Raw genomic sequence first — 16,550 nt, forward strand, 5'->3', positions numbered from 1 at the left:
TAGGATTCTACTTATGATCACCAAGTGATTCACAAGTTAAGGTTGGGATATAAGTCTAGGGTTTCTTACTAGTGATCTCCCTATAATTTCATGTGTAAATGGGATCTACTTATACTAGTAGGGTTTAACTTATCCTCACATACCTCAAGTTCTTAGGGTTTATGATCATTCACCAATTGATAATGATCAAGGTTTGGCTTCCTAAAGTATCTCTTATGAAATGAGTTTCTCACTTCTATGATCAAGCATTGTCTTGATCAGCTAGGGTATAGTACTTCTAGTTCACTTTCTAGAATGGAACTTCTATGGTTGTCTCATTAGTTTATATCCCAGGAGAATAGAGATATTATGCTAGGGTTCTACTTAGACAATGTTGATATTATCATCTGGGTATATGGATAGTTCTTTCCTTCAAACTCAAGTATTGTCTCAACTAACTTGAGTGTAGTACAAAAGCTTGAGCTCTCTCTCATATAGGGATGGTGATTCTAGGGTTTATGGTGTACTCCTAATATTTATTTAGGTTGCTGAGCTAAAGATTCAATTGTCTAACTTAATTGGATTAGTCCTATCCTTATTTCACTAATTCATGGATATAGTCTAATTCCATTTGGTATTTGGTTATCTCACTACTTCAAGATGAAATGGTTAATCTCTTAATACTTTAGTTCAAATGTTGTCCTTTATTCTTGAATAGGTAAAACTAAGATTAGTATGAGTGGTCTCTCTCTCATTTGGGGAAGTACTTGAATAATACTCTAGGGTTCCTCTTGAAGATGATGATTAGAATACTTGGATGCATATCCAAGGTTTAACTCAAGGTTTGTTAATGCTTCTCTAATAATTATAATAGAACTCTCACCTCTCTGGGTTTGATTCTTAACTATTTGGAATGGAGAAGAATATATACTTCTAGAGTTGATCTCCTTGTCTTATTTCCAAGATTGAAATAGAATGAATACCATGAGGTTCATGGTAGGATCAAGGATTAGTTTAAGACATGGAGAAGATAAGTGAAGAATAGTTTCTCCAATTATTGTTACTTGATTTCCAAATAAATGGATGTTCCTATGTTATGGCAAGGAATTCCATATTATGATCTTTTATAAGATCAAGCAATTGATCATTGAGTAGAGTGTTGTTGTGTTGATTATTAGTTCCATTTGATCTAACCCCGTAGATCAAATCATCTTTACCCAAAACAAGGTTTTAACAAAGTCACATTGAGGTTTATAGCGCTTGACTTGATGAACTACTTCAATTCCACCAAGGTCAAGTGAAACTTCAGTTACTGTGACTGTTTTACTTTAAAGCGCGAAAATTCCCCAGATTTTCTATGCATGAATGCAATGCACACATCTGTTTCCTCTATTTTTGTAACCCCATTACCTGGGATATTACATCCAACCATCGTGCCTTGGTTTAGGCGTTGAGAACCACATGGAGGGGACCATCACGTCGTGTGTGTGGTGCTACCGCCAGTCGGGAGGACTTTTGCTCGGCGCCCACCACCAAGAAGATTGTTGGCTAAATGTAGGTATTTTTCATATTTTATTGAAACTTTGACATCAATTTTTCAATTTTTCATAAATAACAAGGCACTTGTAGCCTTTGCTCCAAAGTAAACTTTTGAAAGCAATTGGTGCTTGTTCGCTAACTCTGCCTCCTTTGCGTGTCCCACTTGTTTCTATTGAAATGAAAGGCCACGGTTAGTCGTGTATCCTCACATCCCCTTCTTATCCATCACGACTCACCTTACTGCCTCTTCGGTGAAAGATGCATGGTGGAAGTGGTTCCACTGTCTCCATGGGAATTGAAAGAGATCTATAGATTTGAAAGCTTTTATCTGATTTTTTTTTACTTTTGTTGGGAGGGAGGTAGAGAGGGTTCCACTCTTGTTTTTATGAGGCGAGGACATATAACAATGTACTACTGTATGATCTTAGCACATTGCCATTCAGTGGATCTATATACCTCAAACTCTCGTTCCTTTCCATCTCCAAAATGAGAAGCTATAACAGTTTCCAATTCTCCTCTAACAATAGGCACCATCAACTAAGCTACATTTCCTCCTACCATGATGGCTCTCTTCGATCCTTCCCACCACCCTCCCCCATTTTCCATCAGTAGTTGTCATAACCATGCTATTTTCAAGCATCCATTTGCATTTCTGCTTGTTGTTGTTTCTTCTCTCGGAGTATGTTTTCTTTCCTTCTTGTATACATAGTTGGTACTATGACTCGTAGTAAGCGGACCTTATAGGCTTGGACGCTTAGTACGCGGTTACTAAATTGCGTTATCCCGAATTCAATTGGAGTAATATACTGCTAGAAAATGCACCAGATTATAAAATGTAAACCCGAACAGAAAAAGAAAACAAAGAAGATAAACTAAAACTCATTAAAAACCTTTTTTTTCTCTTTCCAAATTCTTCCTCATCGAAAAAGTGGATGATCATAGCCACGTCGACGCCGCCACTGACAGAATCCCACTCACGCCCAACCTGCGCCGCGCCGGCCACCCACCGCATCGTAATTACAGAGCATTCGAGGGGGGCATCTGCAAACGACCACTCCTCGGAGACGGAGCCGGAGGGTCTCCTGGCTTAAAACCCTCTTCCTGTCCTCCTCCGCCAGGCCGTTCCCCATTCCCCACTCCCCACCCCCCACACTCCGCCGCTGATCCCTCCGCCACTCCCCGCCATGGCGGTCACGGGGAAGGGCAAGCAGCTCGCCTCCGACGCCCCGGGCGCCTCCGCCTCCGGCACCAAGCGCCGCCTCGGCGGCGGCGGCGGCGGCGCGGGCCCCTCCTCCTCCTCCTACAAAGCCGCCGCCAAGCGCGGCCGCCGCGAGGGCGTCCTCCAGTTCTTCGACGACGTCGCCGGCGTCGACGACGAGTACGAGGAGGAGGACGAGGAGCCCGACTCCGAGGAGGACTTCGACGACGACGACGACGGTAAGGATCCCGTCCGATTTCCCCTCACCACCACGCGGTCGGTCGGTGGCCTCGGCGCGCGGATCGATTGGGTGGGGGTTTAGGGTTCCCACCAATGCTGCCCCGTTTAACCCCCCGCCCTTTCATTGAGATCCCCTTTCTTTTAGTTCGGTGTTGAGTGGGGTTTTTTTGTTCGTCCACAGTAGATTTTTGTTGGTTGGGGTTTTTGTCCCCCCTACTTCTTAACAGTAAACCCTTGAGATAGCCGTCTCAAAATCCCTCACCTATTGCCCAAGATTATTAGTTACACTCTAAAAGTTGTAGAATACCGAATCCTAACTAATGCAAGTCCAAACAAGAAGTTTTCATCTTTATACATGGTGTGACGACGATGCATCTTCAAGTGCTTTGCGGCATTATGTTTTTCTTTTTCTTTTTTTGCTTTATGGGAGGGAAGAAAAAGTTAGGATGGTTGTTCTTCTCTTGTACGCCCAGTACGGCAAAACCTCCACACAAATCACGCCATTTTTTATTACCAGTTTCAAGTGTTAGTAGGAGGGTTTGGCCTTTTCTTATTAACAACAATTATTACCAGAGAACTGTAATAGGTTATTGTCCTCTCTAGGCACTAATAATGCTCAGTTTACCCTTCACTATCTCAAGACAATCTTGTTTCTACTTGTTGGCCTTATAACCGTCTTCTGCTAATGAACACTGCAGGTTTCGTTCCTGAGCCGCCGAGAAAAAGCGATAACAACAGAAGGGCTGAAAGGTCACACCCTCTTCCATTTCTCGGGCATGTGAAGGAAGAGGAGCTGAGCGGAGACGAACTCGAGGAGTTCGTCAGGCAGCGCTATTCTAGTCGGGTGAGACATGCCGGTCATGGTGGCTCTGCCCAGTATGACGACGCTGAGGATGAGGAGTTCACCCATTTGAACGAGCCTATTATCTGGAGAGTCAAATGCATGGTTTGTGGTTGCTAGACGCCTGGCTCTGTTCTATTGGTCTAGCATTTGGTAGCTAGATGCTTATTCGTGTAAGCTGAATTGCAGGTTGGGCGTGAGCGGCAAATGGCTTTCTGCCTCATGCAGAAGTTTGTTGACCTGAAGAAGTATGGCACAAAAGTGCCAATTATCTCGGCGTTCTCACTTGACCATGTCAGAGGATTTGTTTTTGTTGAAGCTGAGAAGGCGTGCGATGTTACAGAGGTGCGTACTTGGATACTTCCATTGAAATCAAACAACATGAGATCCACTAGGTTATGTGGTTTCAGATGATATAAGATAATACTTAAAATCAAGATTTGGTGAAGGTTTAAACTGTCCTGTTTTCTTCTGTGAGTAGCAATTCTTTATTTTTCCCACTTAACTCTCACACACTTCGATTCATCCTATCTCCCGTATAATTTTCAAAGTTTTAAGTTCAAAATTTGAAATCTGAAAAACATACTTCATCTTTGACAGTTGACATAAGTTTTCTTCCCCTCTGATTTCTCCATGTATATGCTGTACATAATTTCTTGGTTGTGAAATGACCAACTGACCATATGGTCATCTCTTCCTACAGGCATGCAAAGGATTTTGCAATGTTTATGTAAGCCGAAGCAGTCCTGTTCCTGCAGCTGAAGTTCCTAGCTTGCTATCACCTCGTGCAAAACCAGCTGGAGTCTCTCCAGGCACATGGGTGCGCATGAAAGCTGGAAATTATAAAGGAGATCTAGCACAGGTATTGTTATACAGTTGGGGGTGTGGTGATCTACCATCTTCATATCTTCTCAAATTCTTTGTTCATAAATCACAAATCTCTCTGAATTGTAGGTTGTCGGTGCGGATGATGGGCGGAAAAGGGTGTTGATAAAGCTTATACCAAGAGTTGATCTCCGAGCTATTGCGAAAAAATTTGTAATGCTCTTACACTTTTGTCTGCATTCTATTATTTTTTTTCTTTTGGCAGTGAAAAGCCTTGCAACATTTTAATCTGCCTTGAGCTCAATTTGCGCTTGCTGAAGTTAAACTCATATCTGTCTTGTTGAACTCTGTTGGCTGTCAATCACAAAAATAGTTCAGCTGATTTTCACTATGTATTGTCCCTACTTCCCAAAATTCTTTCCTTGCCATTTGGCAGCAATGCTGATCTGGGTAATGCATCTATGTTTGTATGTGTTGGTGGCTTTAGCGTCAACCTTGGACACCTGCCTTTGTCGTAGAAAGTTGATCACCAATGTTGTTTTGTGTTACAGTAAAAAGTATGGCAGTGAACTCTGTGGTGTGTAATGCCTGGTTGCATTGTGTTCTATATTTGCATTATGTTCTTGTCTGGCTAACAGGTGTATGCATTCGCTTTTGCAGGGCGGTGCAATTTCCCTAAAAGGAGCTCCAGTTCCAGAACCACGACTAATCAGTTCACAGGAGCTAGAGTAATTGTTTCTGATTTTTGTCCAGTGTTTCATTGTCCTGTGTCCAGTAGCCTTGCGCTATCATTTGTTTCTAATCAGGCTTTCACATCCTTTCCATGATCTTGCTGATCCTACTAGGCTCTTTGCACCTCATATTGAGAGGAAGCGTGATCGTCAGACTGGTGATGTTTTTGAAGTGCTTGATAGTTTGATGTTCAAAGATGGTTTCCTGTATAAGAGAGTTGCACTTAGTTCTTTGATTTACTGGGGGATACAACCAACGGATACTGAGCGTGTCAAGTTCTCTTCTAGTCCAAGCACTAAAACTTCTGCTGATGACATGGATTGGGTCTCCAGCGTTTATGGTCAGAAGAAAAGGAACGTGTCCAGAGAGCCTGATATGAATCCATCATCATCTTCTAAAGACAAGTGCTCCAAGGCATCAAATCTTAAAGGTTCCAGTTCTTCAAATCTTAAAGGTTCCAGTTCTGCGGAGAATTATGATGATGATGGTGATGGCGATGATGATCAATTCCATCTCCATGATCTTGTACTTTTTGGGTGAGTCCCCTTTTTTATGATCTTTATTCACTGATCAATGTCAACTAAGTACTAGGTTCAACATATTTTATTTCCTAATGAGCAGGCGAAAAGATTTTGGGGTGATTATTGCTGTTGAAAAAGATGGTTTTAAGGTATCATTCTTCTCATGCGCACACCAGACTTCAGTTCCACACTGTTGTGTTCTGTTCTAAGAACAAGTGATTTTCTTGTAGATTTTAAAGGGTGGTCCTGAAGGAACTGCTGTGACAGTTAGAAAGCAGGATATTAACAGAGGATGTGTAGACAAAATGTTTACAGCTGTTGACCATCAGAAGAAGACAATATCCATGAATGACACAGTTAAAGTTCTGGAAGGACCAGTTGAGGTGAAATTTAATTTCCGATTATCAAAGTCAGCTATTATGAAGTCTTTATTTTGTTAGCAGTATGTGGAAGCATGCATCCTTTTTTCTTTTCATGAAAGCGTTAAATTAAAATATTTTCTATATTCTTGTGTGTTCATGGTCAAATATTTGCTAGTTGCACCCATCTTGTACTTTAGATGATATATTGTTGTTGTTGTAGTGACATGCTTCATAGCTATGAATTATGTCTTTGCAGTTCACGTATTTGTGAAAGCATTCCTTCCACTCGGCCCCCCAACTGACCTGCTTAATATTATGTTGCAGGGTAAGCAAGGAGTTGTTAAACACTTGTACATGGGAATACTCTTTATATATAATGAAAGTGAAAGTGAGAACGGCGGATATTTCTGTGCCCAATGTGGGTCATGTGAAAATATCAAGAAAAGGAGGGAACTGACAAATTCGGTATGTTTTATGTAATACATCTGCTTGTCAATGAATCAGAACTATTCTTTTGTTCACTCTGTTTTTGGTGTATCAGGAGGATAGTCCAATTCCCATGTTCTCGGACTCGGGTTTTATACCATCTGAGCAAAATGAACAACGTAGCAGTAAGTGTTTCATGATTTTTTTACATGTTTTTAAATGGTTAGATTTTATGGCTTGAAACAGAAGTTAAATTTTGTTTTGATTTCCTTGACCATACAGACGAAAGGCCTTATAGGGCACCCAGAGAACAACTCTTCTCAATCGGGGAAATGCTCCGTATTCGGAAGGGTCCTTTGAAGGGCTATCTCTGCCGTGTAATTCGGATATTCCGAAATGATGTAACTGTTAAGCTAGATTCTTTGCTGAAGATAGTTACAGGTTAGTTAGATAAGTATGCTCGGATTAGAGACATACTTTGGGCAATGCTTTACTTCATTGTTTTATGTTGCAGTGCAAGCAGAGTTTCTCTCAGTCCCGACTAAAAGGGGGTATGCAGCTAAATCATGTTTCAAGCTTCTCTTACCTTGTTGCTTGTTATAGTGTTGTGTGAATCGTCATATTGAGGCATGATTTCACCATGACATTTGCTTCTTGTTATGTTATGCCAGGGATAACTCATGTAGTGCTCCATCTAGTTCTTTTGGAAATCATGATACATCATTTTTGGGTAAGTGTCTGTTTCATATGCACACTTGTTATTTCTACATGCCAGATTGATCTCTGTCATGTGTACAAGAAAAAAAGTTGCCCATCTTTTTCCAAAGCTACTTTGGTACTGGCCTACTGCCTATAATGAGGCCACGTCCCCTATTAGTAGAGCTTATAAGATGTGACAAATTGAAAACTGATTGTTTAACTTTTTATAAGGTGCATAAGACTCAAATTCTTTGATAATAGCTCATCAGTTTGTTCTTCTAATACATGGATTTGTTATCTTGCTTTTATATTTAGGTTCAGAAACAGCCAAAACCCCATGGGACAATGGATTTACATCTCTTGGCAGGTTCGTTTCATTTTTTTCAGTTTCATTTGTGATTCCATATTAATTACTGGTTTCCTGTAAACCAGCCAAACTGGACTTTTAAGATTTTGTAATATGTGTCTGGGTTGGGGCATGGGTTGGTAGACCTACATATGCAATCCTCTTATGCAACCCTACCCATCCATCAAAACAGCACTGTGCAATTGACTTGCTAATGAACAGTTAACAGTTACCAACAATGAGAAACCAAAAGGACCAATTTCAGATTACCTTTCTATCATTCTAGATGAGTTACTTTGCAATTGGCGGAGAAAGTATGGCAACCATAATCTTAAGTTGATGAACTTACGTATTATTTTGTGTAATGCTATCTTTTATATGCAGTAATCGTTTGGTTTTTTTGTTGGTGGACACTCAATGGATATAAAACTTAAAGTTTTTGAGCTGCAAAAGTTGCACAAAAGATGAAAAGAGAGGGGCCAACCTTTAATTTCTAATCAGTAATTTGCTGTATCCGATTTCTTTAATCATAGCTACCAGTACTGTATGCTATGCGAGTAGTGCCATGAACCAGATTTATTTTTGTTTGCACATTAACGATCCTCTATTTTTCGTTCTTCTGTTCTTGTAGTTGGTAATGAGTAGATCAAGACTATCATTACAAAAGAGAAATTCCTAGGATTGCAACTCGTACTAAGTACTAACAATTTTTTCCTTCTGGCTTGTTGCAAATGGCTAAATGTTAAATAAGAATCTTACCTTTTATTACTGATCTTCATAATTTCCTATCACATCTTTGCTTGCTTAAAAACTGTTGTTTTCTGTACTGCAAGCCTGCAACAACTGTAACTATTATGTTCACCTAAAAAAATACCTATTGTTACTATCCTAGTAAATGCTGCACTAGAACTATCACCTTTATTTTTTTTTGTTATGAAACAAAATAATATGCAATGCTATATGCATTTGACTAATCGAACATAGGATACTGAATATTGATATTTTTTACTTCAAAGCTTCTTAATTTTCTAGGTCGTTAAATCTTTATAGCCCAGAAGTTCACAGAATGTAAAAGAACGTACATCACTGATCACAATAACTTGATGATCCTTAGTGAGTATTTATATTTTTATTTAGGGTACCCTTTGTGAGTTTGTTAGGATCCATCAGCCTTTTTTATTTCATTTTGTTTTGCACTGCTAACTCAGTTCCCTATTATCTTGCTTCTTGTACATAACTGGTTGGTATCAAATTCTTTCTGGTTGGGCTTATTTCACTTAGAAATTTTAATATCGCTTTGAGAAATAAATGGCCTGAGTAATTATTGTTTGCATTTATTGTAATTACTATTACTGAATTGGTTATTATTCACTGCAGTGATTCTTGGCAACCTTCAAGTTCTGCATTTCCAGCCCAGAATGCAGGTAATATCTAGCTTTAGGCCTTACTATGTGGTATGGTTTGGAGTCTTCCATCTTGGTACTCCCTCTGATCCATATTAGTTTTCACCAATATAGATGTATCTAGATACATTTTAGTTTTAGATACATCCATATTAGCGACAAGTAATATGAGTCGAAGGGAGTAGAATATTTTGGAGCTTCATTTATTTTTCTGTTGGTTTGATAAGAATGATATTGCACCATTTAGTCTACTGGAAATTCTTTTGAAAGTATTAGACACCTGATCAGCTGTAAATTCTATAATTTTTGTAAGGCTTTGGATTGGTGCAAGAATTTGACCAATTAGTGGACAGATTGGGCCTGCTAGGAGCTGTATGAGACAAATCAGTTTAGTCTGTGAGGGGATGAACAGTGAATTAACATGTTGGATGGGAAGGAACATGACTTCTTAACAAACTACATCACAAAGTAACTTGTTTATAGGAGGGCATCTTTTAGAAGATTTTCGATCTCAAAATCTTCCAATAGATGATTAAGTTGTAGGAAGTGTTACCCCAAATATCCAACTTTTGTACCCTTCGTCTGATATGTTTTTCATTTGAAAGAAATTTACACGTGTTACATCTATATTGTAATTTGTAAGGGTCTGTATTTCATGTGATAACTATTCCCTAGAAATACCATAATTAGCCTGGTGTTAACATATGTTGCAGCTCTTGTTTGTAAGCATTGCAATGTAAAAACCTATATTTCAGGCCTTTGCACTAGGCAGTCAGGGATATATGATGTTTAGTGGATATATATAAATAATAAAGTGGTCATTAATTCGAATAATTGGCCACCACTTCAAATGCAATGTCTGTCTTCTGACATTCGTTAGTTCCATTGTTCCTCTAAACTAATTTCTGCATCCCTTATGCACCCCCATCAACTGTGCTGTCCACTAGGGTATGGCTTTTGCTTTTTTTCGATGTTACACGTGCAACACCATGCTCTGCTTACATCAATCTGTGTTTTGTGCATAACCTCGTGATTCAGTTGACTACACAGTCAAACAGCAAACAGTGTATTTTTTTTTATATCACACCATGTCCACTTGCATCTTTGTGGTAGAAAACAAAACCAGTACGCATGGAATGGTTTCAAATTCTAGGGCATGATATTGTTGTCCTAACTTAGCTTTAGATGTAAATTCAGTCCAGATATTACGCTTATTTATGTTGACTGATCTGCTGAGTCAAGGTTGGTTTGGATATAAGTAAAACAGTTTGTATTAGAACTCTCCCTCTCCCTGGTGTGGGTCTGTGCTATCAATAAGGGAAAATTTGCTACAGGACACTGTTAATTTCTGGCATTTGCCGCAACACTGCGACCTATTGTGTCTTTGCCAGGTACCATTACAATTTTGTGGCACATTTGCCAGACGACACCGCATGGCCAAAAAACTGAAAGTTCGGCACTTTTGCCCTGGATGACCACATGCTATGACTGGTTTTGAAGACAATGTGCCAAACTTCCCGTTTTTGGCCATGCGGTGTGTTCTGGCAAATGTGGCACACAATTGTAATGGTACCTGGCAAAGACACAAATGAGTGGTGTTCTGTGGCAAACGTCAGAAATTAACAGTGTCCTGTAGCAAATTTTCCCTATCAATGAAGTGCAGATACTGTAACTGTGTCATTGCTCAGCATGCCATGGAGATATAAGTCGTACAGTAAAATCCACCATACATTAATAGCACACCATGAGCTTTGGCCTGCATTATAGCAAATAATACTTGCATATTGATCTCTAATGGTTGCAACTGGTAACTAAATTTTGCATTAATGCATGCACCTTGAGCTTTATAAGTTGCACCAATAGAAATGATCTTGTATCATGGTGCATACTAAAGCATGATATAAAGGTCGAGAGTGTCATGCGTGGTAGTCATTTATTTCACTTTCGGGGAAGTTGGAGACATCATCTCTCTGCAGCAATGCAAAATATTATATGACAAAGTTCCTCTTATGTTTTGTTGATTTTTTTACGTTCATTCACCAGTAGTTGATGTGTTTATAGTTTTGCTGATTCACCTTTACATCTTCAGATGGAGAAGCAGAAGTTGATCCTTGGTGTAAGAAACCAACATCTGCTGATGGTGATTCTGATCCATGGGGCAATAGCACTACACAAAAGGAAAGCTCCAGTGACGATGCATGGGGTAAACCAGCTGGAGGTAGTAGTGGATTTGATGCTGGTGGCAGCTCTTGGGGTGGAGCAGCAGTCAACAAGGATAGTGAAAAGAGTGACAACTGGGGTGAAGCATGCAAGGTGGTGGACAGGGCAACTGGTGGTGACACAGATCCTTGGGGCAGTAAGGTTAAAGTAGTTAAGGAAGCAGATAGTTGGGGAAACTTGCCAGGGCCACCAGAGAAGGAAGAGGACGGTCAAGGATGGGGCCAACCTTTTGGCAACTCAAACCAAGATCAAGAAAAAGGGACAGGATCGAAAGACACAGACAAGAGTGGGTCTTGGGATACTGCTGTTGCTATTCGTGTCGGCTCGGATGATGATGCCTGGGCTAAGTCTGATGCTTTGCCTGTTGCTCAAGATGATGCCTGGGGGAAGAAGTCAAAAGACACCAATGGTGACCAAGCAGCTGAGTGGAACAAAGCTGGATCATCAGACCAACTTGGTGGCAGTGATTGGAGTACACCAAAATTTTCTGGGGGTGCTGGTTCATCAAGCTGGAACAAGGGAGAGGCAGTTGGGGGAGATAGTCAGAATAGCACCTGGAGCAGACCTGCTGGAAACTTTGAAGCTGGGCGTGGGTTTGGGCAAGGACGTGGGAGAGGCCGGGGCCGGGAATCTGGGGATTCGGGTGGCAGAAATGACCAAGAAAGCTGGAAGGGATCATGGGATAATGACAATTCTGCAAAGCCCTCTTGGAGGTCTGGTACACAGGTAGATAACGAAGTTGGAGATTCTGGTGGATACAGGGGAAGAGGAAGGGGCCAATATGGAGGACGAGGGAGAGGAAGAGACAATGGTGGGAGAAATGGAAATGGAGGCGGCTCTGAGTTTGGAAGGGAAAGGAGCAGTGGTGATACACCAAACTGGGGAAACAGTCAGCCTTGGAGTGGCAGTGAAGGCACCAAGACATGTGATGAAAATCAGACTTCCACCTGGAACTGCTCGGAGGATAAAAAACTGTCTGGAGGTGAGTAGCCTGTTTCAGACTTGTAGCGTTATCAGATGGACATGGTTGGAGTACTACTTTCTCTAGTATAAATGTACACTTAAGTTTTGGATCACCTTTCAATTTGATATTGCCATCAGGACCTAAAGAAATATCAAACCTGTACTTGTGCTTATTTAATTTTGTCAGGCTTACACTAAAATTTCTCATACTGCTTAGAATTGTGCCTCTTTTATTACTCTTGACTAGTTTACTCTTGACTGTTGGTGAAGCATAACTTGATCCTTGGCTTTAGCAAAGATACAAGGTTCTTACCGGTGTTCTCTTGTGTAGGTGAAGAAGATGATCCTTGGGGGAGCAAGGTGGTTACAAAAGGTGACGAAGATATAATTGGAATATTACTCTTGACTAGTTTCTTCTTGACTGTTGGTGAAGCACAGCTTGATCCTTGGCTTTAGCAAAGATGATATCTGCCAAATACTGAGAATACTAGTACTACAAGGTTCTTACCTGTATTCTCTTGTGTAGGTGAACAAGATGATCCTTGGGGGAGCAAGGTGGTTACAAAAGGTGACGAAGAGATAATTGAAATAACCATATTTCGTACTCCCTCTGTCCAGAAAAGGATGTCTCACTTTACGTAGATATGTATGTATCTAGATGAGTTTTATTGTGTAGATACATGCAACTTTTGACAAAGTTGAGACATCCTTTTTTAGGACGGAGGGAGTACTCAGTTTGATGTTTTGATTTTTGAGCCATAGTTGTATGTTGACTTCTCAATCTTGTAGGCCAAGAGAAACAAAATGATGCTTGGTCAAGTAAGGTGACTTCGACTGCAGGTGCCGAGAACAATGATGGCTGGAACACAAAGGCGAAAGAGTTATCCTGCAGCCTTGGGTCTAAGTCGGAGAATGCTGCATCTGGTAGTTGTAAAACAAAGAAAAATATACTTTTACGCTAGACTGTTGGTGTATATGCTGCAAGCTTATCTTTTATGCTCATGTTTAGGTGAAGAAGGACGAGATGATCCTTGGTCAAGCAAGATTGTTTCTACTCCTAAAGGTGCTTAGGGGACTTATTGAACTCTTCATACTTGATGCTGTGTTTGGGTGAACATTTTGATTTTGTTTTCTTGTGGTACCTTGTGATGCTTATATTTGATTCTCTTGTAGGCAAGGAACAAGAAACTGATCCCTGGGCAAGCAAAGTATCTTCTACTGCAGCAGTGGAAAAAGCTGACACCTGGGGCAATGGAAATGGAGGGAGTTGGAACACTTCTGGTTCCTCTGTTGGGCATCAGGAATCTTCTTGGGGCAAACCAAGCTCCTCAAGTGGAGATCAAGAGCCAGCTTGGAAGAAGCCAAATTATGGTGATGATAAGACTGGATTCGGTAGGGGTGGATTCGGAGCTGGGAATCGAGGCAGAGGGAGAGGAAGGTTTGGGGACTCGTCATGGGATGGAGGAAGTAATATTAATGATGGATCAGGTGGAGAAAGGTCTGAAGGTGGCAGAGGAAGAGGTAGAGGGCGTTTTGGTAGAGGTGATCGCAATCAAGGCAACAACTTTGGGTCAGGAGACAGGGATGGAGGCAGTTGGAGCTCTGGCAGGGGAAACGGAGGCCGAGGTGGTGGTTACAGAAACTCGAATGACAACAATGAGGGAAGGTCCTCCAGTCAAGATGGTGGTGGTGGTTGGTCTCAGTCGACGGACTGGAATGCCAGCAAAAAGGGAAACACCGAAGGAGATCAAGCTTTTTCACAAGGCAACTCCAGCTGGGGAAGTGACAAAAATGATAGCTGGGGAGCTCCGAAGCCATCTGGTGGAGGTGATCAGGCAGGAAAGAAGGATGGAAACAACACCTGGAATCAAAACAAGCCACCTTCTGGCGGTGGATCATCTATCCTGGGCCAGCCACCTTCTGGCGGTGGATCATCTATCCTGGGCCAGTGGGGTGGTCCACCTGGCGACACTACTGCTGGCAGAGGTGGAGGATCTGTTGGGGGAGGATCGTGGGGAAACAACGAAGAAAAGTCCAGCTGGGGGAGTGACAAAAATGGTAGCTGGGGAGCGCCAAAACCATCCGGTAGAGATGAGGCAGGCAAGAAGGATGGAAACAACACCTGGAGTCAAAGCAAGCCATCTTCTGGCAGTGGATCCTCCATCCTAGGTCAGTGGGGTGCTCCTCCTGGTGACACTACAGCAGGCGGAGGAGGATCATGGGGAAAGAGCAGTGATGATGGCTGGAATTCGTCAAAAGGAACTGGAGGTTCAGGTATGCCCACCTAGGATCCTCTGCGGCAAACAGTGACTGTCACTTGAAAGCTCAATTGTGTTTAAGCTTCAGTGCTTTCACTACGTGCGCACTGTTTTTTTGCCCCGAACATCCTGTGTTTGAAGTCCCATCACATTTCCCACTTCCTTGTCTGTTCACATGTATTTGCTATGCTAATTTTACAAGTTGATTTAAAGCACTCTTTCTCATGTTATTTCAGAAGGTGGTTCTAGGAAGGAAGGATCTTCGGACAAGGCCGAAGGGAGCGGGAGCCAAGGAGGCGGTGGTGGCAGTTCCTGGGACAAGGCAGGTGGTGGTGGATGGGACAGCAGCAACAAGGGTGGGGATTCTGGCAGTGGTGGTGGTGGGTGGTAAGCTTGCTCCAGAATCAGCTGCGCCTGATCTTTGGGCTTGTACATAAAGGGTTTGCACTATGTAGTATGTACATCTCTGTGCTGTAGCACGGTACCTGTGGTTGGTTCCTTTGCCATGGCTACTTGAATCTTATAAACATGGCCTAGCTGGGGCAGGACGTTCCCTCTTAGTGGCAGTTAGTAGTGCCAGCTAAACGTTGCCTAGTAACTGAAGTACCTTTTCTATTATCTTGTCTGAGATTTCCACGTGGTTAATATTGCAATGCTATGTCATGGCGATGCCCTTGGTTGGATGCATGTGTATGCGTCCTAAATGGCTCTGGACGCTTATATAGCTTTACTATCACCCGGAATGGACATTTTCTTCCAGTCTTGAAATAATCGATTATTCTGGCTACTGCAGTTTTGGTCTAGCTGGAGAAGGCAGAATCAGATACATAAATTTGGGAAATTTAAATATTTTTTCATCCGTTAGCTACTAACCTGTAGAAGACGGGGCCTATTCTTGCCACACGAAAAGAAAAAGTTAGCCCTGACGATGGCCTAATTCGAGGTAAAACTGTTCTGGTAATGTTGACGTTCGTTGTAGAAATTGTTGTGGTAATACCAGGTGGATACGTTCCAAGTGGACGATTCTGGCATTTTGCTAAGATGGCTCTCCTTGAATCTTGGTTCAGTTGTTAACATTGCTGCTCGATTGGTGTACTGACATCTATACTTGTTTGGTTTGGTTCAGGGAGTATGCAAGAGGCAAAACATATTGCTTCACCTTCTGGCTTCTGTATCTGTTTTCTTTCTTTTTCTCTGTATCTGCAACGGGTTTTGGACTTTTGGTATGAATTGGAGGAAGAAAAAATGTTTACAGGTTTTCAAGATTGTTTTATGATCATTTCTGAAAGGTCCCACTGCCACACCCCTCTGTGAGGTCGGCCTGTGAACTGGTAGTTGCGCACTTCAGTAATTCCACATCCTCACCCGAATGTCATTGGAGTTCCGTCTCTGAGCTTCTTCCTAAATACCCCGGACGACAAAACCCTCTATTCAAGATTTCTCTCTCCATGTGCAAATGTTCCCCGAGTCAGAAGGGAGACGCAAGGAGGAATCGAGACCAGGGCATGCATGATCGAGACTCTGGTGCTCCAACATTAGACCACACCAGCAACGCCTTTGTCCGCATGTAATCTAGGTTTTCTGAACATTGCTTATCCTCACGCTAAAGAAAAGCTACGTCTCTGTCCATAGAGGCGTTGCTCAAATTCTTGGTGCTTCCCATTTCCGAAGGCACATCACCGATATTATGTGTCACTCAACGTCCTTATTGCACTCATTCTATTGACTAAAGCTAGCTAACAGATGCGCCGTAACATTTTTAGTATGTCTTTTCTTGCTATGGAGTAGAAGCTGAGGCTGAGTGTACTATATATGGACAACGGATGTACATGTGAATAATAACTAGGATCTCAGTGCTTCACCAACCAACGAATGTCCAGCGGTTATGTAGTCGTGCCATTCATAGTCCATAGCAACTAGCCTTCCTTCTCCGGTTTGGCAATGATGGCGGCTAAGAGGCAGACACCACCGTGTATACCAAGAACTGACAATTTAGCT

General features: G+C 41.8%; 1 protein-coding gene across 1 annotated transcript; it reads left to right on the forward strand.

The window, feature by feature from the left end:
* The first annotated feature begins 2,627 nt into the window (after nt 1-2,627).
* On the forward strand, nt 2,628-15,239 carry LOC127327263 (uncharacterized). The gene is given in 25 exon segments (XM_071824466.1): nt 2,628-2,955; nt 3,655-3,902; nt 3,987-4,142; nt 4,501-4,659; nt 4,752-4,835; nt 5,283-5,350; nt 5,468-5,890; nt 5,976-6,024; nt 6,106-6,258; nt 6,562-6,702; nt 6,779-6,848; nt 6,946-7,104; nt 7,178-7,214; nt 7,335-7,393; nt 7,684-7,729; nt 9,086-9,132; nt 11,201-12,313; nt 12,626-12,667; nt 12,821-12,862; nt 13,084-13,218; nt 13,304-13,357; nt 13,468-14,326; nt 14,523-14,568; nt 14,789-14,942; nt 14,945-15,239. Coding segments are annotated over 25 exon segments (4,623 nt in total). The 5' UTR covers nt 2,628-2,702; the 3' UTR covers nt 14,971-15,239.
* Nucleotides 15,240-16,550: the final 1,311 nt, after the last annotated feature.

Source organism: Lolium perenne, chromosome 1 (genome assembly GCF_019359855.2).
Source record: "Lolium perenne isolate Kyuss_39 chromosome 1, Kyuss_2.0, whole genome shotgun sequence".
In the NCBI taxonomy this organism is placed as follows: domain Eukaryota; kingdom Viridiplantae; phylum Streptophyta; class Magnoliopsida; order Poales; family Poaceae; genus Lolium; species Lolium perenne.